General features: G+C 34.8%; 1 protein-coding gene and 2 pseudogenes across 1 annotated transcript; 1 reads left to right on the top strand and 2 right to left on the bottom strand.

Moving 5' to 3' along the window:
* Positions 1-2,344: 2,344 nt before the first annotated feature.
* LOC131005680 (phosphoserine aminotransferase 2, chloroplastic-like) lies at positions 2,345-2,979 on the bottom strand (annotated as a pseudogene).
* A 3,059-nt stretch (positions 2,980-6,038) lies between these two features.
* Positions 6,039-11,794, top strand: LOC131018396 (sulfate transporter 1.3-like; annotated as a pseudogene).
* Positions 11,795-15,061: 3,267 nt separating this feature from the next.
* LOC131018390 (non-specific lipid transfer protein GPI-anchored 11-like) lies at positions 15,062-16,845 on the bottom strand. The gene is made up of 3 exons (XM_057947118.1): positions 16,236-16,845; positions 15,778-15,804; positions 15,062-15,447 (listed from the first exon to the last, which is right to left on the bottom strand). The coding sequence occupies exons 1-3, from the start codon at positions 16,576-16,578 to the stop codon at positions 15,272-15,274; spliced, it is 546 nt and encodes a 181-aa protein (XP_057803101.1). The 5' UTR covers positions 16,579-16,845; the 3' UTR covers positions 15,062-15,271.
* Between the last annotated feature and the right edge of the window lie 6,470 nt (positions 16,846-23,315).

Genomic DNA, 23,315 nt, shown 5'->3' with positions numbered 1-23,315 from the left:
GGAGGCGGTGGAGGAAACTGATACGAGTACGAAGGTGTGGAAGATCCCTATTCCAAACAAAGTCAAGCTTACCGCATGGAGAATTTTGAAGAACAGAATTCCGACGTGTGACAACCTCTCGAGAAGAAATGTGATGTTGTGTGAAGTCGAGGTGGGATGTAACGCCTGTTTTCATCGGCAGGAATCCACGAACCACGTGTTGATCCACTGTCCAAAGACCTCAAAGGTATGGGAAGCAATCTTTCAATGGCTCGGAGTTAGCATGGCGCAGCCATATGACGTGCCCTCGCACTTTCAGTTCTTTACTAGTTTGAGTGGCCGGAAAAGAAATAAGAAGCTCTTGATGGCTCTTTGGTGTTGTACTACTTGGCTTATCTGGAAAATGCGGAATGAGAGTAGATTTGAGAACAAAAGATGGGAGAGTGCAAACTTGTTTGGAGAAATCAAAGCTAGAGTGTGGAGTTGGGGTAGAATTTTTTGTTTTGTTAATGATGGAGTTAGGTTTCATAGGTGGATGTCGAATGAGGAATCCCCGATGATTTTGTAATCTTCTTGGTACTACTGGTGCCTTTTCGTTCTATAATATTTACTTTCCTTATCAAAAAAAAAAAAAAAAGTAACCCTCCATGACCATAGAAAATTTTGCCGAACCACGTAATTAATTTTTTGCAATTGCCGTGCTATTCTTGAATTTCTTTATCAATTTCTACACATGTGACCACCAAACTTCTCAATGTCGCACGAGAATCCCACATAATGTGTTAGTCAATATTCTCTTTTAAAGTTGATTTGGATGTAATACATGAATTTCAACGCATTCATAGATAGACACTGTACCTTTTCTTTTTTGGATTCTAGATAGACACTATACTTATCTTGAATAATTGCAAAATTAAACATTTCTTATAGTAATCATGTTGACTACTCTTGAGCTTGAGTGATTCTAATAAGTCGAACCTATTATACATGCTTAAGCTTAATTTGTTTAGGATTTCTGGTTCTTTTCCACCTGTCCAACTTGTGCCTTAATTAAGTCAATTTAATGTGAAATACTTCATAGATGTTTGTAACAAAGTCCAATTTATAACACAATAAATGAAAGGTTAAACTGCAGTCCCCATCAATTTATGGACCCAATCGAATCTTGTAAAGAATTTTCAATATTGAAAAGAGAGGGTAATAAAATAGGTAATCATGGCTCAGGAGTAGGTTTCAGAAACAACTTGGTTTCCGGCAAAAAGTCAAATTTGATTAAGTTGAATTTTCAAAAAGCGTTACCGTTTTTGTCCATTTTTTTAGAAAAAAAATAAAAAAAATCTTTAAGTGTCGTCGGTCCAATATAGCAGCATGAGTGCTTGGGTAATTCAGAAATTTTCAAGCGTTGAAAATTACTTGTCTGAATTTGATGTTGAATTTTTTTTTAAATAATTTTCATTAATTTATTTTTGAAAATTTGCATTCACAACCACAATAATGGACATGCATTGGGTAAAATAAATTAAATCATTAGGCATATTCGCGTGGATGTTCTAAAAGGCAAAGTTGATGAGGTGGATTTGGGCTATCATCAATCGTAATCTGCTACGGAGTAAATAAAATGCACGTAATTAATCTTGTTAGGTAGTAAGTAACTAAATTAACCGAACGTAATTAAGTTAACGTAGTCCACCTTGTATATCCTTGACGCACAAATTGATCGTGTGTGAGAACTAGTGAAATGATGTATTAAATAGTATTCTGATATAATTAAGTATTGAATTAATTTCAATTAATATTATTTATTATTAATTAAAATTTATTAATTTATTAATGGATTAAGTACAAATTTCCCCCCAACGTTGACCCCCCTATCGCGTTCAACACCCTAACGAAACGTTTGGCCATGTTCGCCCCCTAACGTCCATTAAGTTGAGCAATTTACCCTGTGTTAGACGGTGAGTTAACACCGATAACTATTTTAATTTTTGGGATATTGGCCTATAAATACCCGAACTTTTCACATTTTCTGGTTTTGCACCTCAACTTTTAAATTTGCCTATAAATACCCGAACTTTGTATACCCGACCCCTAAATCGTTAATGAGATGGCAGCCAAATTGAGAGGGAATTTTGAAGTTCACAACGAAACAAATAAATTTGTTGTCAATGTGAGATTTAGAACACGTAATTGTAGATTTGGGATGTCAATCCAACTGTCATTTTAGCAACGATTTGGGGGTTAAAATTCGTTGGGTGTGCAAAATAAAAAAAAATAAATACAAAGTTCGGGTATTTATAGACAGATTTAAAGTTGGGGTGCAAACCATAAAATGAAAAAAATTCGAGTATTTACAGGCCAATACCCCTTAATTTTTTTTATTGTTTTTAATTCGTGTGGGACTCACATTCTTCTACTCGCCGGCGTAGATCATGTCGAATTTGGTCAAGTCGACGAGTTTGGAGCAGAAATTGGACGACATGTCGACAACAAGCACCTCGTTCTCGCCCGCTAGCATCGGGTAGGTCTTGAATTCGACGCCTTGGATGATTTCATTGGCACAAATATGGAAATAGTTTGCGTTGGGGGTCTATTCGAGCAAATCGAAATTGAGGATTTTGTCATGTTTCTCCGATTTGCTGCTCCAAATCGATTTAGGGTTACAGTACTTGGCGGCCTCTTAGATGGCCTTGTCGCCCCAGGATCCGATGACGGTAATCAATGACGTCGTCGGGGATGCAGAGATTGAGCGGGATGGCGAATTGGTGGTGGCAACAACCTGGAAGAAGAGGACGGTGTAGTCGGAGGGGATGTTGAGCAGGGTCCGAAGATCTGATTCGGCCTTTTGGATAATGGAGAGGAACTCCTTGCCACGGTGGCTCATCTCCATCACCAACATGCTGAAACCGCGCTAGTTGTAGATCTCCGATTGAGCTTTGAGGAGGACGTTCTCCAGGAAAGTGGCGGGGATGGCGGCGAAGTTGAAGACAAAACGGTGGCAGCATAAATACATGAACTTAACTTAGCCCCTTTTCTGATTTTTGACACCGACAAAGAAAAAACACTAATTTATGTTATATTTGAGCATTGTCTAGCTCTTTCATAGTTTTTAACTGTTTCAGATTGAACTTATCTAGACTGAAATATGTATTTCGGCGTCCACGTTAACAGTAAATTAGAGTTTTTCCTTGTACAGGCGAATACCTCTTTAAATGTTTGGTACAAATTATATACTCCCTTCATACACGAAAGAACTTCATCTTTTTCCTTTTCGGGACGTTCACAAAAGAACTTCCTACCTATTTTTGGATCATACCTCACCACTTATAAATATCTCATTTGCCCTTACTTTTCGCATTTTCACACTTTCAATACTAGTTAAAACACATTTTTATCATTCTTAATACATTCAACAAACTTTTCTCCACTTTCAATAAGCTCAACAACTTTTTTCTTAAAATTTGTGTCTCTTCCTCCTAGGAAGTTCTTTCATGGACGAAGGGAGTATATACTAGCATTTACACTCGTGCAATGCACGAGAAATATTTTTATATTTTTATAATTATATAAAATTAATACTATAACTTAATTATCATATTTAAAAATAAATAATTAATTAATTTTACCTAAATATATTTGAGTTGAATATGAAAAAAATAAACAATTAAAGAAGAATTCACAATAATATAAAATTGATATAATGAAAAGGTAAAAAAAAATGAAAATGAAAATAAAAATAACTGAAAAATAGATTTATTCAAAGAAAGATGAGAGAAGAGAAATAATATTTTAAAATTTTAATCTTTAAATAAATATAACTTTTACATTTTAAATCAAATATTTACATAAAATACATCAAATTAAAGTTCTCACCATAATCTTGAATTTGATATGCATATTAAATATTTAATAATTAGTTGATTTCATAATTTTAGAATTACAAAAAAAGGTAAAGAAAAAGTAGTAGTTTAAAATAAACCTTCTATTTTATTATAACTACAAAATTACCGCTCAATTTTGAAATTGATTTCAGATTGAAAGTTGTCTTTTTAATATATTATAGATATATGTATGGTTGAGATATTAGATAACATAAAAAGTCATTTTAAAATGAATTATAAATTAGTTTCCAACACTTAGGTCGTAAAATGTATTATAAATTTACCACTTTTGTTGTGGTCTTGGATTCAAATCTCACGAGGAACAATATTTATTTTAATTCTTTATTTTTCATAATGAATTGATGACCGACATGTGTTCACAGTTCATTCTTTATATTTGAAAATGAAATTTTAAGCAAACTCTACCATGTATGTTTAATCTATATATATATATATATATATATATATATATATATATAAACTTTGGTTTTATTTAATTTTAATTTTGAATACTAATATTTTATTTTAAGTATGAAATTAAATTTTACTACTCCCTCCGTCCCCAAAATAAGTTCCTCTTTGGGGATGACACGGGTTTTAAGGAAAATGGTAAAGTGTATTGATAGTGGAAAAAAATATGTTATAATTAGTATTGGGAGTGGTGAAAAGGTGAAAAAATGTTATAATTAGTATTGAGAGTGATGAAAAAGTGAAAAGTAAGAATAAATAAAGTATTATTAGTGGTGGGGTAGTTGTCCAAAAATAGAAAGAAAGAAAGAGAAACTTATTTGGAGGACGTCCCAAAATGGAAAAAAGAGGAACTTATTTCAGGGACGGAGGGAGTATTATTTATTGAATAACAAGTATCAAACTAAAATAAATATACATAATTAATTTAAATGCATAAATAAATATCACAGATAAAGCGAATTAAATGAGCTAGATGTTTTTGAAAAAGTACTAAAATATTAAACTATATATATATATATATATATATATATATATATATATAGGAGAGCACTCGAATAAGACCCCCTATTTTTAGTGAGATCTAGGACACGATCTGATGCGTTTATTTTATCAATCCTATATATATATGCAAGGCTGTCTAAATGGTTATCGGGTTTTGGGTGTCCAATTAACCGAACCGAAATTCCCGGGTTTGGGTATCCAATAACCGAAAATTTCGGGTAATGGATCGGTTTCGGTTATTGTTTTTTTGGAAATTTCGGTTATCGGTTAACCCGAATAACCGAAAATTATTTTATTAATTATTTAATATATATATTATCAATATATCATATATAATATATTATATATTTGTAAATTAATATATAAATATATTTGTAAATTATTATATATATAATATATTTGTAAATTTACATATATATTATATATTTGTAAATTTACATATATATTACAAATATATTATAAATTTGTAAATTTATAATATATATTGGTAAATTTACAAATATATTATATATATTTTATATTTACAAATATATTATATTTGTAAATATATATTATATATTTGTAAATTTACATATATATTATATATTTGTAAATTATTTAATATATATATAATATATATTTGTAAATATATATTATATATTTGTAATTTCTTTTAGAGTAGATAGAGCTAAAATTATTTGAATTTTATTTTTTAAATGGGTATTTCGGATACCCAAATAACCCAATTGGTTAACCGAAGCGGGTATTGGGTAACCGAACTTCTAAAACGGTTCGGGAACGGTTATTGAAATTTGGCAATTTCGGGTTCGGATAACCGAAAATTCGGGTACGGGTAACCGAACCCGAACCGATCGACAGCCCTACATCTCACCAAAAATTAGGGGGTCTCATTGGAGCGGCCCTATATATATATATATATATATATATATATATATATATATATATATGATCACAATTTATCATTTTGGTGATTTCATTTATTATTTTCGTAGCATTTCATTATGAATTATTGATATATATGAGGTGATGCCTGTATGACTCCAAAACTATAATTTTCCAAGAGCGGCAAGTCGTCGCCACGGACAAAAAATTGACTCCAAAAGCGGTCTGATACACTCCAAAAACATTACATCCAACTCCCTCTCAAAAAAAAAAAAAAAAAAAAATTATACTATAAATTTCACTATAAAGAAAAATCAAACACATTAAAGAATATTTTCAAAAGTTACGTCTAATCACTTATATAAATTTCATTTTATTAGCTTAGAGTTTGTTATAAATTGCATTAATAGAGCGTCTTCTCAGTTGTCAGATTCCTACACTAATTTGCATCTACGCGAAGCGAAAAAAAAAAAAAAAGAGTTAAAAACATTGCATGTTGCATTAATTGTAGCGAAGAAAACTCTCTCTCTGACTCGTCTTCCCTTTGTCTTGAATGTCTCCACACTATTTGTCCAGATTCGTTCTTGTAGTTTGCGATTTATAAGTAGACGCGTTTTGTTCGTCAAGTAAGTTGTTTTCTCCTCCACCAATCCAATCTTTTTAGAGTAGTTGACCTTCTTCATTAATTTGCACTCCACACTCTACAACTATGATCACAGACGTTCACAATTCTAAATTCCAGATGAAAAAACATTTGTATATTAGTATATCCGTGATTGTTTCAACGCTTTCCGGTTCATTGAACCTGGACACAAACCCGGCTTCTCCTCTCAGGTAATTTCTCCTTCTTCAATGCATCGCTGGCTCCTTTTTTTTTTTTTTTTTTTTGTGATTTTATCGGATAATCTTAAGCTGTCAAACTTAGATTTATATATTAATTTTCTGATCTTGTTTAATCATTTCTAGTTTCTTGCAGCTGTGATGACGAGGTGGTAATGCAGTTTGATAAGTGGTAGAGTTGCTGTCGTCGTTACGAAGCCCGGTCACCTGCAGAGAAAAGGTCAGACATGTATATTTGAGCTTATTGTATGTTTTATTGCTTTTTTTGGGGGGATAATGATACTCTTATTATAACAATGGTACTGAATTATCTAAACAGCATCTAATAAATAAAAATTATCTAAAGTTTCGTGACTAATGTCATAACGTAATTTTTACTTTGTATCAGTTTACGCACATAGAGATTTCCTATTCTGAATCTGGTATCCCAATAAATTTTTTAATTTTTAATTATTTTTATTTTTTGTCTTCAATTTTATTTATTTTTTACAAGTACTCCATTATTAACTCATTATACTTTATAATTATTTTTTATATTTAATTTGTAGACTATCTTTTTAGTTAAAAATTTGATTATTTGGGTTGAATATTCCAAAATTAGATATATATACAATTTTTTAAATTTTATTTTCATAATAAAATATTAATTAAATTTCATTATATGTTAATATTCGTTTTAATTGATTAATCTAGTTGGATCGTCGTAATTTTCTAAGGGTACCTTTGCATGTAAATATATACACGAACAATCAACATTTTCTGGTTTTTCCAACAAATTTTATTTTTTTAATCTAAGATATATACAAATTTGTGCTCGTTTGATTTTCCCATGAAACTTATTTTGCCTAAATTGATCGGAGCTACCAACGTGGGATGATGGGCCAACAATACTAAAAACTATCATTTTGAGTTGCGTGTAAATATACGAACATTTAGCATTTTTTAATTTTTTCCTCCAAACTTCATACTTTTTTTTATTTTTCCCACAAAATTTATTTTCCTACATTTGTTTTTTAATATTCGTGTCCAGCCATTAGGGCCCCTACTAAACTGAGACCGATGGAATATTTCATTTCTATGTAGAAATATCCTCTAGCCTAAATTTAGTATTGTACAGACCAAATTATTTGATAGAAATCATTGACCCAACTGTATATAGAAAAATATTGCCGACAAATTATCTAATAAATGAATTTAACGGTCACCAAATTAATTTCTCCAAGTTAGCTTTAAATAAAGAAATGAAAAGAAAAAAAAATCAAACTTCAATAAGATGATGCCGAAAATTATTTAATTTTTATGTATCAGAATCAAAATAATTATAATATAAACAAGAAGAATGAATTAAATGTGAGTAGTGTTTACGAAAAGTGTTGACGGAAGATGGAAAACATGTTGTTTTTCTTCCAAAGTATTCACATCGCTACTCAATAAAACGAAAAAGTTTGAATATTACTACCTCCGTCCATAAAAAGTATGATACTTTTATTATTTTGGACGTCCACCAAAAGTATGATACTTTCCTTTTTTGAATATGGATCCACATCTTTTCTTTATCTTTTATCATTACAAATATCATTTATTTACAAAAAAAAAATCACTCTCAATTCAATCTCAACCACTCATTTTAAAAAATGGTGAGATTCTTTCAATTACATAAAAATCACCATCAATTTTATTAAAACTTGTACCCACCAAAAATGCTATACTTTTGGTGGACGAAAGGAGTATTACTTTCTAGGAAATTTTTGAATCTTATTGCATACAAGTTGAGTTTACCCAAAGTAAATACTACTAGCTTTTTAAATAGAGTTGTGTATGCTAGCAATTTTGGCTATTCGTCTAACACAATTGGTTTAGGATCCCATTAGTTATTTCCCATCAAACATTGCCTAATTTCTTGGCGATGTAATTTGAATTTTTATGTACTTTATACGAACTTGAGTACCCATTATACTCCTTTGTTTTGATATATTACTTTATTTACCTTTCAAAAAAAGGAAAAAAAATTTAGAGTTGTGTATAGGAGATGATTCCAACCCAAAAGTCAAGTGAAGTTTACATATAGATATAGAAACACATGCCACGAGACTAGTTGTGTGGTTGACCTGATGATTCAAGAATATGAAGAGTCACTTCCACTTTCATGGGCTGAGCGCCGAAACTGGACAACCTGCTCTTATCACACTTTTCTTTACTGAATGTAGGCCATTCTCTTAGCAAGATTCACTAAATCAAAATTATAGCTTTTAGAATTAATTAAACTACGGCTTGATCAGCTCCCAAAGTCAACTCAATTAATTTGGTAATTAATCACGAACTTATCCAGTTCTTGAGTACCATAACCATCAATCATTCATGATTAGAATATATACTAATATTGCATTATTAAATTAGGTAATTGCAGAGTATAAAAACGAGGGTTCTGGTATCCATTTAATCACCCGGATCGGAATTTGCTAGGATGAGTCGCATAGGAAACGAGGGCGACATTGCGAGCGCAGCTTCATCGCGGCGGCATGGCGGCGAGAAGGAGCATTACGTGCACAAGGTGGGGAAGCCGCCGAAGCAGCACTTGATGGAGGAGATCAAGCACACCTTGAAGGAGACATTCTTCCACGACGACCCTCTCCGGCCTTTCAAGGATCAGCCCAAATCCAAGAAGCTGATGCTCGGGATTCAAGCCGTTTTCCCCATTCTGGAATGGGGCCGACGCTACAAACTCCACATGTTCAAAGGAGATCTCATCGCCGGTCTTACTATTGCCAGCCTCTGCATCCCTCAGGATATTGGATACGCCAAGCTGGCCAATCTGGATCCTAAGTTTGGATTATGTAGGTTTCGTTTATCACATCCTATCTGCATGACTTCTACACTAACTAATATTACTAATTAAATTGTTTTGATGGCATGGCAGATAGCAGCTTCGTTCCGCCGTTGATATATGCGATGATGGGGAGCTCGAGAGACATAGCGATCGGGCCGGTGGCGGTGGTGTCTCTGTTGCTTGGAAGTTTGCTTCGAGCGGAGCTGGACCCCGTCAAGCAGAAAGCTGAATACGAGCGCCTTGCATTCACGGCTACATTCTTTGCTGGACTCACTCAGTTCGTTCTTGGTTTCTTCAGGTACGTACCTAGCTAGTTGATCAACTGATTCTACTAATTAAGTAGTAATACATAAATGATGATGATGGAGTAATTGATTAATTGAAGGTTGGGATTCTTGATCGACTTTCTATCGCATGCTGCGATCGTGGGGTTTATGGGGGGAGCAGCCATCACCATCAGCCTTCAGCAGCTCAAGGGTTTGCTCGGTATAAAGAGTAAAAACTTCACCAAGAAAACTGACATAGTTTCTGTCATGCGCTCCGTCTTCTCTACCGCGCATCACGGGGTGGGTACATATATATATAGGAATCATCCTTCTCAATCACTATCACACCCTCACTAAATCGAAATGTATGTTTGCAGTGGAATTGGCAAACCATTCTCATAGGAACCTCATTCTTGGCATTTCTCCTCGTTGCCAAGTATATTGTAAGAACCCTATAACTAAACATTAATCCTCTTTTCTAACTAGTTTAATTATCTCTACATCTAACTGAGTTGCTATCTATATATATGGTATATCAGGGGAAAAAGAAGAAGAAACTCTTCTGGGTTCCGGCAATAGCTCCCTTGATCTCAGTCATCATCTCCACCTTGTGCGTATTCCTCACTCATGCCGAAGACCAAGGAGTCGAAATCGTACGTATATTTAATTAATACTTGAAAATAATTAATCAAAATAATTAACAACAATTCTTTCCAAAGGTCCGAAAAATCGACCGAGGCATCAACCCGCCATCCGTCCACAAAATATTTTTCTCAGGAACCTACCTTGCCAAAGGCTTCAAGATCGGTGCCATCGCGGGGCTTGTGGCACTAACCGTAAGATCTGAATCTGAATCTCATTGTCCTTGCATTGCATGCAGATGCAAATATGCTAACTAAGCTAATTGATAAACAGGAAGCAGTGGCGATCGGGAGGACTTTCGCGGCCATGAAGGACTACCACTTGGACGGGAACAAGGAAATGGTGGCGCTGGGCACCATGAACATCGTGGGGTCGATGACGTCGTGCTACGTGGCGACGGGGTCCTTCTCCCGGTCGGCCGTGAACTTCATGGCCGGTTGCAAGTCGGCGGCGTCCAACATAGTGATGTCGTGCGTGGTGATGCTGACGCTGCTGCTCATCACCCCTCTCTTCAAGTACACCCCCAACGCCATCCTGGCGTCCATCATCATCTCCGCCGTGGTGGGGCTCTTGGATTTCGAGGCCATGGCCCTCATCTGGAAGATCGACAAATTCGACTTCGTAGCGTGCATGGGAGCCTTCTTCGGGGTGGTTTTCATAGGCGTTGAGATAGGGCCTCCTCATCGCGGTGGGCATCTCCTTTGCCAAGATCCTTGCTCCAAGTCACCCGCCCTCGGGTTCCGGTGCTGGGGAAAGTGCCCAGGACTTCAGTGTACCGGAACATCCAGCAGTATCCGGAGGCTACCAAGGTGGCCGGCCTTCTGATTGTCCGCGTCGACTCGGCCATCTACTTCTCCAACTCCAATTACGTTAGGGAGAGGATACTGAGGCTGCTGGAGGATGAGGAGGAAGGGGATAACCACAAGATCCACCATTTGATCAGTTGATATGTCTCGTAAGAAGAAGCTCAATATATATTATTATCTACTTAATTATATATATATATATTTGTAGCTTGGGTTGATTTGTTTTCTTGTTGGTGTCAGCTGTGACTGATATAGACACCAGTGGGATTCATGCCATGGAAGATCTGCACAAGGCTCTCAAAAAGAGAGATATAGAGGTGAGTTATATATATCTGTTTCTGATATTCCATCATATATGTATGTATATGAAATACTAGTATTAATTAGTTAGGTTGGGTTGTTTCAGCTTGTTCTAGCGAATCCCGGGCAGGCGGTGCTGGACAAGCTGCACGCCTCCGACTTTGCTGATGAAGTCGGAGACGAGAGGATCTTCCTCACCGTGGCGGATGCAGTCTCCACTCTCGCTCCCAAGATGGAGCCTTGATCATTCATGCTTTAATTTGTGTCTCATATATATACAAATTAATTCTTTTTTTCCCAATGTCTCTTGTTTGTACTAGTCACAACGTTTCTTAATTACTTTACATGTATTCCCATCCTCTTGTATTTCAATCTGTAACCCGCAAAGCATTTTTCTGCTCACTATTTGCTCACATTTAACTTTCCATAATGTTATACCCTTGACAAAAACGTTCCATGACATTATCGATTGCTCGGTGCCCTCAATAACTCTTAACATCGCTCCATTTGTTTTCTCTCCACGAGTCTTCTTCATGTGTAGACCCAATACTTACAAATTAATTACAAGATTAAGAACAGTCTATGCAGATGATATTAATTACTCCCTCCATCCCACTATTAGTGGTCTGTATTTTATTTTGGATCGTTCCACTATAAGTGACCTCTTTTCATAAATAAAAATTAAATATAATTCATAATATTATAATAAATTTTTTTTTATAAAAAATATTTTTAAAATAATAAATATAATCATGGGACATAGTGGCACACATAAGATTGTGGGACACTGAATCTCATCCCCCCATACATCAGTTCATATTAAATCATAATTATAATTAAACTTTAGCTGGAGATTAATGAATCCTAAAAAATTAATTGTTAGTAATTGGGTTCGATGTACACAAATATTCACCCAAATAAAAACAAAAACGACGTAACATTAGAATGACGCTACATTCAAGGTGACTTTACATAGACATAGGGACATAGGGTTGATTGAGATTAAATGTACCACACTTAATATTCCATTTTATGTATCATTTTCAGTTTTATTTACTTTTTTATATACTTCATATTTTTCTTCAATTTCAACTTTGTGTACTTTAGTTTAATTTTGCAATTATTAACTACAGTTTATTCCATATAATTAAGGTATATAATTATTTTTATTATTATTTAATAATATATTGATAAATTCAAAGTTATGTATATAAACTTTTAAAATTTTACTTGCTTGAAATAAAAATTACGTATACTTTATAATAAATAATAAACTTTATTTTTATAAAAAAAATATTAGTATTAAAATGACAGATACTCCTATAAAATTGAGACATAGTGGCATAGAGACTCAGAGGGTGTATTCAATTAAGAATTTAAAAGATTTTGAAATACTTTTTATAATCTGTGGATTCTGCTAATTTCATCGGTTGTTATAATTTTACGTAGAGTTTATCAAATTCTGTTAGATATATTTATCTCTATTTTCATAAACTTTTATAAATCTATAGATTGTTATTATATATTAACACTAAAAAAAATCAAATTATCCTTATCAACTTGACATCAAACACATTCTCACAAAAAAAAACAACGTTACATCAAACACCCGAGGGGTTTTGGCAAATAAAATTATGAATTATTTTAAATTTATAATTTTAACGTGACTTTTGAAGTGTTGCAAATTAAATCACCACCTTTTTAATTTTTGCAATTCATCCCCTCAATTTTTTCCAATCGTTGTATTATTAAGTTTGAGTTTATGTGGATTAGTTCTCCACGTAATATTTGTGTTACGACGTCGTTTGCAATAAAATTACTAAATATTGGAAATTATGGTGCAAATATAGGATATGATCCCTTTATAATTTAGAGAAATTTTTAATTGAAATTGTATGAAACGATGTCGTTTAGACCTCACAAAAATGACATCGTCTTTACTAATCTTCGTAAACTCTAATTCAACACTCTAGCAATCGGCAAGAAATTAGGGGAACGAAATTGCAAAAATTGAAAATGTGGTGATTTAATTCGCCACATTTCAAAAGTCGCGTTAAAATTGCAAATTCGAAATAGTTCGTGATTTTATTTACCAAAACCTCAACACTCAATAGAAAACTTATTAGTAGAATACAAAAAGAGAGAACCATGCATCAACCAACAATAGGGCATATATAGATGATTAAATTCAGGCTCAGAAAGTAGCAAATTTGCAGATGAAATCATCAAAGTAGAACATTCTTGGCATTATTGAGAGTTGTGGTTTAAAAAGAATAATAAAGCATTTAAATGAAAAAAATAAGACAATAATTTTGGGACAACACTCTGATAGGGCTCACTTCTTTTAGCCAAGAAGATTAAGAAACTTACTTTTTATGAGCAAAGTGGTCAAATATATTTTTTTTACTTAAAATGGAAAACGAACTTATTCTAATGGGAACGTCCCAAAAAGGAAAATGAGCCTATTAAAATGGGACAAAGGGAATATTATATTATACATTAAGGCATGTTTGGTATATCCATCTAGGTTCTTGACCGTGGCCCGCCAGCACCCTCCAATCGCAGAACATGATGCCAGCTCCCCACCAGAACCACGACTCCCCAACCCCTTTAAACTTCAGTAGTTTCACGACTTCTTTAACCCGATGGGTTCGACAGAAGCCCGAAATCAGGCAACATTCGAGGAAGTTGGACGGTGCGGCTCTGTAGGAAACGGCAAGGGAGTATAAGACGGCAGAGGAGAGAGACAATACTTTAAAATCTCTTATGGAGAGGTGAGATTTGTGTAGAAATTTTGTATTTATTCTATGGCACTAAAATCCTTCAAAATCTATAATATATTAAAATACTTGGAAGTTTCAATACCACTAAACTTAGATATATATATTTAAAAGTCATAATTGAATACCAACATATTCTTTATTTAAAATACAAAAAAATCTTATAAAATCTGAATTGAAATATGCTATGTTACGTTAGATAATCAATTTATACCAGTATCTTTTTCTTTTCTTTTTTTTGAAAATAATTTATACCAGTATCTTAAGTGCGATATGCTTTGAAATATTGTGAGCTCCACGGTATTGGAGTTTTGGGCTCTTGAAAACGATGAGACCCTATAGTAGAAAGAAGTGGGAATGTGGCGTTGCTTCTTTCCTGCCTCAAATAAGGATAAAAATGTTACAAAGGGTAATATAGATAAAAATGCCCACTCCCATTAATTATTAATTATTTATGAAAAATACACTTTTTACAAAAATATGTATTTTATGCCTAAATACACTTTACTTGATTGTTTGCGGAAAATTTTACATATTTCTTACAAGAGTAAAATTGTGTAAAACCACATTTGATTCCATAAAAAATGAAGACTTTATTTTATTTTTAATATAAATTTAACGTATCGGTATACTAAATGTCAAATACAAAAAATGTGGACATTTTTCACTTTCGGCCAATTTATTTATTTTGAGAAATTGATCAAATCAAATATCTTAATTTTTTGTAATTCTCAGCTTTTATGATTCTGCTCGACTGGACTACCGACAGCAGGTCGCACGGGGTCATCATATTTTCTAAAGAGAAGCACGCCGCGATTAATGCGAAGTGCCCCACACCAAGAAAATAAGAAATAGTAACATCTATTCCGTGACAATCAACAACGCAAAAGGATCAAAATCATCATAGTTGAATGTAAAATGGAATCGCAAGAATTCATTCTCAAATATCATAAACACTAACAAGAAATAGCTGGAGCTGAAATAAATAAACCTATGTACCCATATCTAAAGAACTAACTCCCGGAGATGAATCCACAAGCATCACAGCGGTCGGCGTTCTCAGCAACACAAAAAACTACACCCAATCATGGGCTTCAACTTAGAAGAGAGTCAAGGATGCGGCGGCTAAGAGGAGCAGGGAGACGGAAGCCGCCAGCGGAGAGGCGGCCGACTGGGTGGCGGCGGGTGTTGGGGCAGGAGAGACTTCATTGGCACCCGAGCTGCCACTAGGAGGTGCCGCAACTGAGCTCGGAGATACGCCCAATGGAGACAGAGCTGCACCACAAAATCATATATCATCTTCGATCATAATCACAACAAAAATAATGGAATATAGTCAAATGCAAGGATTCTAGAACAATTCCCTAAAACTAGAATTACCTAAAATTAAGGAACAAGAAATAGGCATGCTACATTTAATGGAATAAACAATTTGCGGTGATCTGAAAAGGTACGTTAAGTGAAACTATCTGTAAATTTTTACAGTACCAACAATTGATGATTAAATTAGATTTGGTTAGTGGGTTGAGGAAATTCAACATTAAATTGTGTCAGATTTAATACGACGGAAACAAATTGGTGAAGAATGGGGGGATGTGCAAGTACCTGGGGCAGCACCGGTGCCAATGCTCACTGTTCACAAAAGAAAAAAATAAATTAGTAGCATTAAATTTTTTAGTAATTGAAGTAAGAATCTGCAAAAGAATTGAAAAGAAAACAGTGCAATAGAGAATAAAGCAAATACCCACAAAAGCAGTAGTGAGAAATGTTGAATAAAGTAAATTTTAAGAATTTGTTCTAGAGTACTACATTTTTCGACCGAAAAAAGAATTTTATTTTTTTGGGTTGAAAGTAAAGTTTAAGATTTATTCACAGGATATGGATGTGATCTCATAAATCAAATCAAATCAAATCAAAAGGCATTACCATATATCCTATTTTCGTGCGATTTCAAAGGATTTACATTTATCAATATAAATCTAAACAGAATTGATTCGATATATAGCAAGCGAATCTGGGGGATTTGAGAAATAAAAAGGAAAGGAAGAGAAGAGGAAACGTACGGCCGCAGTTACTGACGGAGGGGGCGGAGACGTGGCAGGCGGCGGGGAGAGACATGGCCTTGGTGATGTTGAGCGTGACCCCCAACTGCGCACTGTTCCGGAAGGCCTCGCACAGGCATTCGGCGTCGGTTTTCAGCACCGTTTTAAGCCCCGAGCAGCACGTCCCCTCCGGCTTCTTCGTCGTGCTCCCCGCCGTCACGAACGTCAGGCAGTCCGCCATGTTCAGCACCAGGCTCGAGCAGTCCACCGCCGGCGCCGGAGCAGAACGCGCCGCCGAGCATACCGCCGCTAGGAGGGCGCAGACCGTGCAGATAACCGCCATTCTCGATCTCATCGCTGCCATTTTCCTATGCGTGCGTTTGCGCTGATTGCGATTGTGCTTAGAGAGGAGAGAGAGAGAGAGAGAGAGAGAGAGAGGGTGAAATGAGAATGAATTGTGCAGGTGCCCTTATATAAGAAGGGGGTGGGGGTAAGGGTGGGACACGTGGAATGACATGCCTCTGTTACAGATATGATTTCGGTGTTTTTATAAGAGACGTTAGTTCAAAAATTTGAAAGAAGAGAGAGAGAGAGAGCGCGCTTAAGAGTAATAAATACAGATATTATCAGTGCTAGTAATGATTATTACCATTTTTTTATGTAAAATAAAAAAATAAATGATTATACCATTTTTTCCTTTCAAAGAAAATGACTGCCATTTTTTATCTTCCTTTTGAGCTGGATGATTCAACAATTCACATTCATGTAATTATTCTCTTGTTCTCGTTATAAATATCACAATTTACATTTTATTATAAATATTTTATTTTTTTCTTTTGATAAATAATTAAAAATCTTGAACTCATTAATTAATTGGCTCACTCATCCTACTCTCTATATCTACTTTAGAAATAATACTTAAACAATCTCCACCAACTCACTTTATCAATTAATTACATACTCACTCCGTCTCACTATTGTTGTCTCAAAACTTTATATACCTTATATGAAAATGAGACATAATAATGAAATAATCAAAATGATAAGTGAGACAACAATAATGAAACGATAAGACTATTTTTTAATCTTCATGCCTAAAAGTAATTGAACATTTAGGGCCTGTTTGATATGGGTTTATAGGTATGATAAATTAAATTAATACAGATTAGTGTGATGTTTGATATCATGTGCAGTTAATATGGTCAACTCCTACTTAATCTCACTTCTCCATGCTATTTTGTGGGAATAACCCATACTAATAATCCGCCCCTCCCCCCTTGGATAACTTTAATACTGCGAAGTTGGATAAAAATTCTGCTACCCTTCCTCACGCATATCGATGTAAATGCCCAAGTAATGGTGGACATACATGGTATTTTTAAAATTATATGAGGATAGTTTTGGTATTTGATAATATAATCCAACATAATCCTATGGATATCAAACACAATATAGGATTAAGTAGCCATGATATCAAACACCCATGAAATAGTATAAATCCACACTAATCCACACTAATTTTTCAAGATAATTTTAATCCTAATCAATCCTAAACTGCAAATCAAACGGACCCTTATAATAGAACTGAGAGATGAATTAGAAATTATTGTTCACGTACATATAAATTGTTCAAAAGTTAAAGAATGAGAAGAAGATGTATTCGTAAATTTAAAATAATATATTAGGAGTAAAAGTTAAAAAGGTTGTTATACTTCCTCTATCCACGAAACGAATATCCATTTGGAGGTGGCACGGATTTAAAAAATTGAGTAAGTGTGCGTAACTTTTGTTGTGAGTGAGATGTGTGAGGTACACTTACAAAAAAATGAAATTGGTACTCATTTGGTGGACAGGCCAAAAAAAAGAAATATGGGTACTCATTCCGTGGACGGAGAAAGTACTAATAAAAAATACCTATTGTATAAGCGTTGTATCTATGTTCAAATTGACTAAATTGTTCTTAATGACTCAAATATAAATGAGTTGGTGTATTATTACTTTTCATCGCAACAATAATTACTTTGAATTATCCGTATTTTTCAACCCGATATGACCCGCGACCTGTGTCCAGGCCGACATGATCCCTCCCTACCCACGCCAAACCCGTTCAGACCCGCGCCCCAGCCTTGATCCGACCCGTTTCATGTTTATATTTAGTCTTACTCTCACAAGAGAATTCGCAATTATAAATATATTTACAAGACAAAAATCTTACATATTTTTATACTTTTCTTACATGTTATATATATTTTCTTAATAAATTATGGCTACTTCAATTTTTTGTTGTTGTTTTAACTGGCTGCCTACTTTTTTTTTTTCAGGAAATTTAATTTCTTGGGAGAAAATGTAGATAGGTGGTCAGAAAAGTAGCCTCTAGATAAATTTCATTGCGATTTTTTTTAATATTTTTTTGTGAGTAATGAATCAATTCGAGATTTTTTTTAAGGGCTAAATGCATTACTTAATTATTAAAATTGAAACAATCATTGAACAAAGTACAATAATTCTATCATGGTTATATATTTTTATTATTTTCTTCTTAGACAAGTACAATTATGTAAGAAAAGTATTTTTCTTTTTCAAAAAATAAAGCAATCGATCAACATTTATAAAAGGGTATATTAGACCATTCACTTAAACTAGAACATGAAATCAATATTTTTTTAGGGAAAAGGTGCAGATTGGGCCCCGAAGTAGTAGCCCCTATAGCGTATAACCCCTCTTACTCACTATGTGTGCAACTTAACCCCTGAACTCCGAGAAAAGGGTGCAAATTCCCCCCTCTGACCTAACGCTGTTAAGTATCCGTTAACGTTTGGGTTTAATTGCACCCTCTACTTCAGGGGTGGATTTGCAACTTAATTTATTATTTTTTTTTTTATAATTTCAGCAACCCACCTCCGGCATCAACTTTACCGCCCCCGTACTCATCGATTCTGACTTGCACCTTGTCAGCTCGCACGCGCCCAATCTCTTGGTTGTCGACTGCCCACCACTTAGATGCAGCAACGCCACCAGCTTCTTCACCACCCCGCACAACAGCATCTCCTCCAACACCTTAACCTTTTAGCCTTATCTTATGATATTAATTGTGTATATATTTATCTATATAATATATATTTAAATTTTATTTATTTATTTTTGAATAATTATTAAAACTCTAGATAATAATTATGATTTTATTTTTGGTTAATTTAATATTTGTAAATTTATTTTAAAAGAGAAAAACGAATGGATCTGGGTCAGAACTCGAGACCCTGTGAATCTAATGGATCTGGACATGAATCTCGTTTTTTTGGACCTAATGGATTTGGACCGGATCCTGACCTAAGTAAAAAAATGCGGATATAGATTTGGACCAAGCAGGATTCGATCCAGGTCCATATATGGAGTTGGTGATGCTGCTGCATGTCGGCGGTAAGCAGTCGACGATCAAGAGATTGAGCGCGTGCAAGCTGACAAAGTGTAAGTTGGAGCCGATGAGTACGGGGGGCGGTTAAGTTGATGCCGGAGGTGGGTTGCTGAAATTATAAAAAAAAAAATTAAGGTGTAAATCCACCCCTGAAGTAGAGGGTGCAATTAAACCCAAACGTTAACGGACACTTAACGGTGTTAGGTCAGAGGGGGGAATTTGCACTCTTTTCTCGGAGTTCAGGGGTTTAGTTGCACACACAGTGAGTAAGAGGGGTTATACGCTATAGGGGCTACTACTTCGGGGGCCAATGTGCACCTTTTCCCTTTTTTTTTTATAAAAGTGAGCATGTTTAATTATCATTTAATAAAACGAGAGCATTTTTACCCATTAAGGCATTAACACATATACTAATATCACGTTATACCAAAATTTCTTTTGGATTTCAATTTTATACTTCGGAAACTACACTATTCATATTGTTTAAAACAAATGTTAATGGTGCAAAATGTCCATCAGATTAGTGAAAAATCAATAATTGCCCATAAACATAGTTTCAATAAATATAAGACAACTTTTAGCTAAATGAACCAAATTATCCTTACTTTTCAATCACAACCCTTTCTTTTTCCACTAGTCAATTTTACAACCAACTATTTCTCTTTCTTCTCGTTCTATTTCACGCTATTTCTTTATCTCTCTATATATTTTCTCTGATTTCAACCCCAACTCCTTTCAACATAGATCCAACGACGGTGATCATATTATCAAGTGTTTATTTTGTTAAAAGTTCTCTTATCTTTATTTATTTTTTTCGGTCATCTTTTTTATATACTTCTCTGACGACTTTGGTGCTTCACATCTTTCTTCGATTTAGGGTTCCTAAAATACTTTTCGATCATATTTATTATATTTAACTAGTCAATTTTTGTATTTCTTCATAAAAAACTTATTTACCAAATCTAGTCGTGATATTTCATTCAAGTATATTGCAAATTTAAATATATAGTGCACCCGGTACGAAAGAGGATTATTTGTACCAAGCGTGCCTGACTCGTCCCAAGTCTTGTGCGCTACCTCTTGAGACGAATGGTACTAATTGTTTCATTCGTACCAGTCGTCCCAAGTGTTGCGCGCCAATTCTTTGAATGATTAGTATGAAAAAACTCCATCCGTACCAGTCGTTCCACTCATGCTAAGTGTTGTACGCTACCTCTTAGGATAAATGCTACGAAAGAACTCCATTTGTAGCAGTCGTTTCAAGTGTTTCGCGTTATCTTTCAGGATGAATGACACATTAAATAATCTCATTCGTAACAATCATTCCAAGTGTTGCTCGGCGCGCTCACATAAAAAGAATTTGCCAGAAACTTGAGAGCCACATTTGAGGCCTTTTACAATCTCTTTTGACTTTAGGTCGTGAAATACGATCTCTTCTGCTTTGTGTTAGGTCCGGAGGGTCTCGAATAGGTATATGGGGATGGAGAATACACCTATGGGTTATTTTTCTCCTCTAAAACAGAGGGATCTCAAGATAGAGATCAAAACGAAACTTTACAAGCAAACTGAGACATTTGTTAACAGAAAGGAGTTTTAACCATACAGGGTTGACGACTGATACTGAAACACTCTTCAGTAAGGAGTTATCAGTTAAGTCACTGGAACTTAACTGATGCACGTTAAGGCTTCAGTCGAGTTTGCTAAGACAGAGATGTTACAAGTCTTCCTGACTATCAGAGGATAGATCAGTCAGACTCATAACATACGCAGCGGAAATAACTTTGTTTCGTAATAGCCTCGGTTGAGCATGTTGTTAATCATAGATTTCTCTTTGCAGTTAATCAGAATTCAGTTTATCAAATGTAAGAACACAGGTATGAATGTAAAACTGAAAGCTGTAAATAACACAGAGAATTTTACGTGGTTCGGAAAACACTTCCTACATCCACGGTCAGTTGATCAGACCAACAATCCACTCCGCAAGTGCTTAATTGGTGCACTGCAAACCAATCCGTGTGCTTAGCCGGATGCACACAACCGAAACAACTGAAGATCTTCTATTCAGTACCAACACTTCACTCGCGTTGGATTTCTCACTCCTAGCACGACCTGCACTAGGATCTCACGGAATCAGAGTACCTTCCTGAACTCTTTTTCACTCAAGCACTCGATTCAGTATCTCGAAGGGAGGTTTGAAATCCTGCCAACTAAACTTCAAAGAACAAGTTCTTTGGAGCTAGTTTGACCTAGGCTTCTGGGTGAACAGAGGTTTGCCTAACGTCTAAGAAAATGTGTGTAATTGACTCATCCAAAAACACCTAACGGATGGACTCGAATTTATACGAGGTCGTCCTAGGGTGGTAAGGTGACTCAAGTCGTCTCACAAGGAAGACTTAGCAGGGCTCTAATCGTATTGCTCACAAGAAACTTAAAAGAAATCTAAACACTCTAATCGGGTAATTGGGTCTGACACTTTCTCTCCGATTAACTAATGCGTAATTAAAATAAAGCATATAAAGTTAACTAGGCAAAAGATAGGAAGCCAATAAGAACGCAAGAAGGAAAACAAAGCTAAGGTTCTAAACTAGCAATCTAGAAAGCAATCATCAATTCAACACCATAAACAACGATTATCTAGGCGAAATAACATATTAACATTTAATCAAATGAATGTTAAGCAAACACACACAATCCAAGAGAATTCCGCAAGCAACTCAACGACGAACTAACTAGAACATGGTATTTGAACATTACGAAATCAACAAGAGTTTCCAACTCCAACACTAAACCGAACGATCATAAACTTGTAAACATCAAAGATTAATAACTACCTAGGCAAGAAACTAAATCAAGCATAAGATTCGAATGCAAAGAAAATCTTAATCTCCATAAAAAGAAATCTCTAAACTTTCACCAACAAGAAGGGAAAAACGTAAGCAATAGCAACGAACTACGAATCACGTAGATTATCTAAACTCAACAACAATCATCTCTAATCATTACATCCATCAAAAGTATAAAACAAAGATTCAATTAACCAAAGAATTTATATAATCAAGATTATCTAAACTCAACAATAATAATCTCCAATCATCACATTCATCAAAGCATAAAACACAAAACTTAATTAACCAAAAGATTCATATAACCAAGAAAATATAGCATCAACAACAATGATCTTCAATCATCATATTCATCAAAGACAAGAAACAAAAACTCAAATAACCAAGGGATTCATAAACAAAGAGAATCAAAGGGAGTTCTTACAAAACATAGCAATCCAAGGAAAACCAATCCGATGAAGTGTTAATTGACATCCCAAGCAATCCAATGAATCCACAATCGAAAGTAATTGATTTGAAACTCTAAAAACCCAAGGAAAAATGTGGAAATCGCCCTTGGAGGCTGCTGGGTTCGAGAGTATAAAGTGAAACCCTAGAGATGGGTTTTAAACTAAAAAATTCGTAACTGCCAGATCACGCAGTAGGCGGCCGCCTAGAGAAGGCGGTGGCCTAGAAGTAGGCGGTGGCCTAGAGAAGGCGGTGGCCTAGAAGTAGGCGGTGGCCTAGAGAAGTAGGCGGCCGCCTACTACCCCTTTCGTAAATCCAAAGTAGGCGAGCGGCGAGGCTAGGCGGGCGCCGTGCGCGCGGCGTTTTTGTTTTGGTCCGTTCTCCCTCGTTTCAAGTCGG

This window comes from Salvia miltiorrhiza, chromosome 1, assembly GCF_028751815.1.
Source record: "Salvia miltiorrhiza cultivar Shanhuang (shh) chromosome 1, IMPLAD_Smil_shh, whole genome shotgun sequence".
Lineage (NCBI taxonomy): Eukaryota > Viridiplantae > Streptophyta > Magnoliopsida > Lamiales > Lamiaceae > Salvia > Salvia miltiorrhiza.
This window is presented reverse-complemented; position numbering and strand designations above follow the sequence as displayed.

What these genes read in the sequence shown, in the direction of transcription:
- LOC131018390 (XM_057947118.1), bottom strand. Translation starts at nt 16,578, where the DNA reads ATGGCAGCGATGAGATCGAGAATGGCGGTTATCTGCACGGTCTGCGCC. An exon ending in CTCCGTCAGTAACTGCGGCC is followed by an intron (nt 15,805 to 16,235) that starts GTACGTTTCCTC and finishes TTTTGTGAACAG; the next exon opens with TGAGCATTGGCACCGGTGCT. An exon ending in TGGCACCGGTGCTGCCCCAG is followed by an intron (nt 15,448 to 15,777) that starts GTACTTGCACAT and finishes TTTGTGGTGCAG; the next exon opens with CTCTGTCTCCATTGGGCGTA.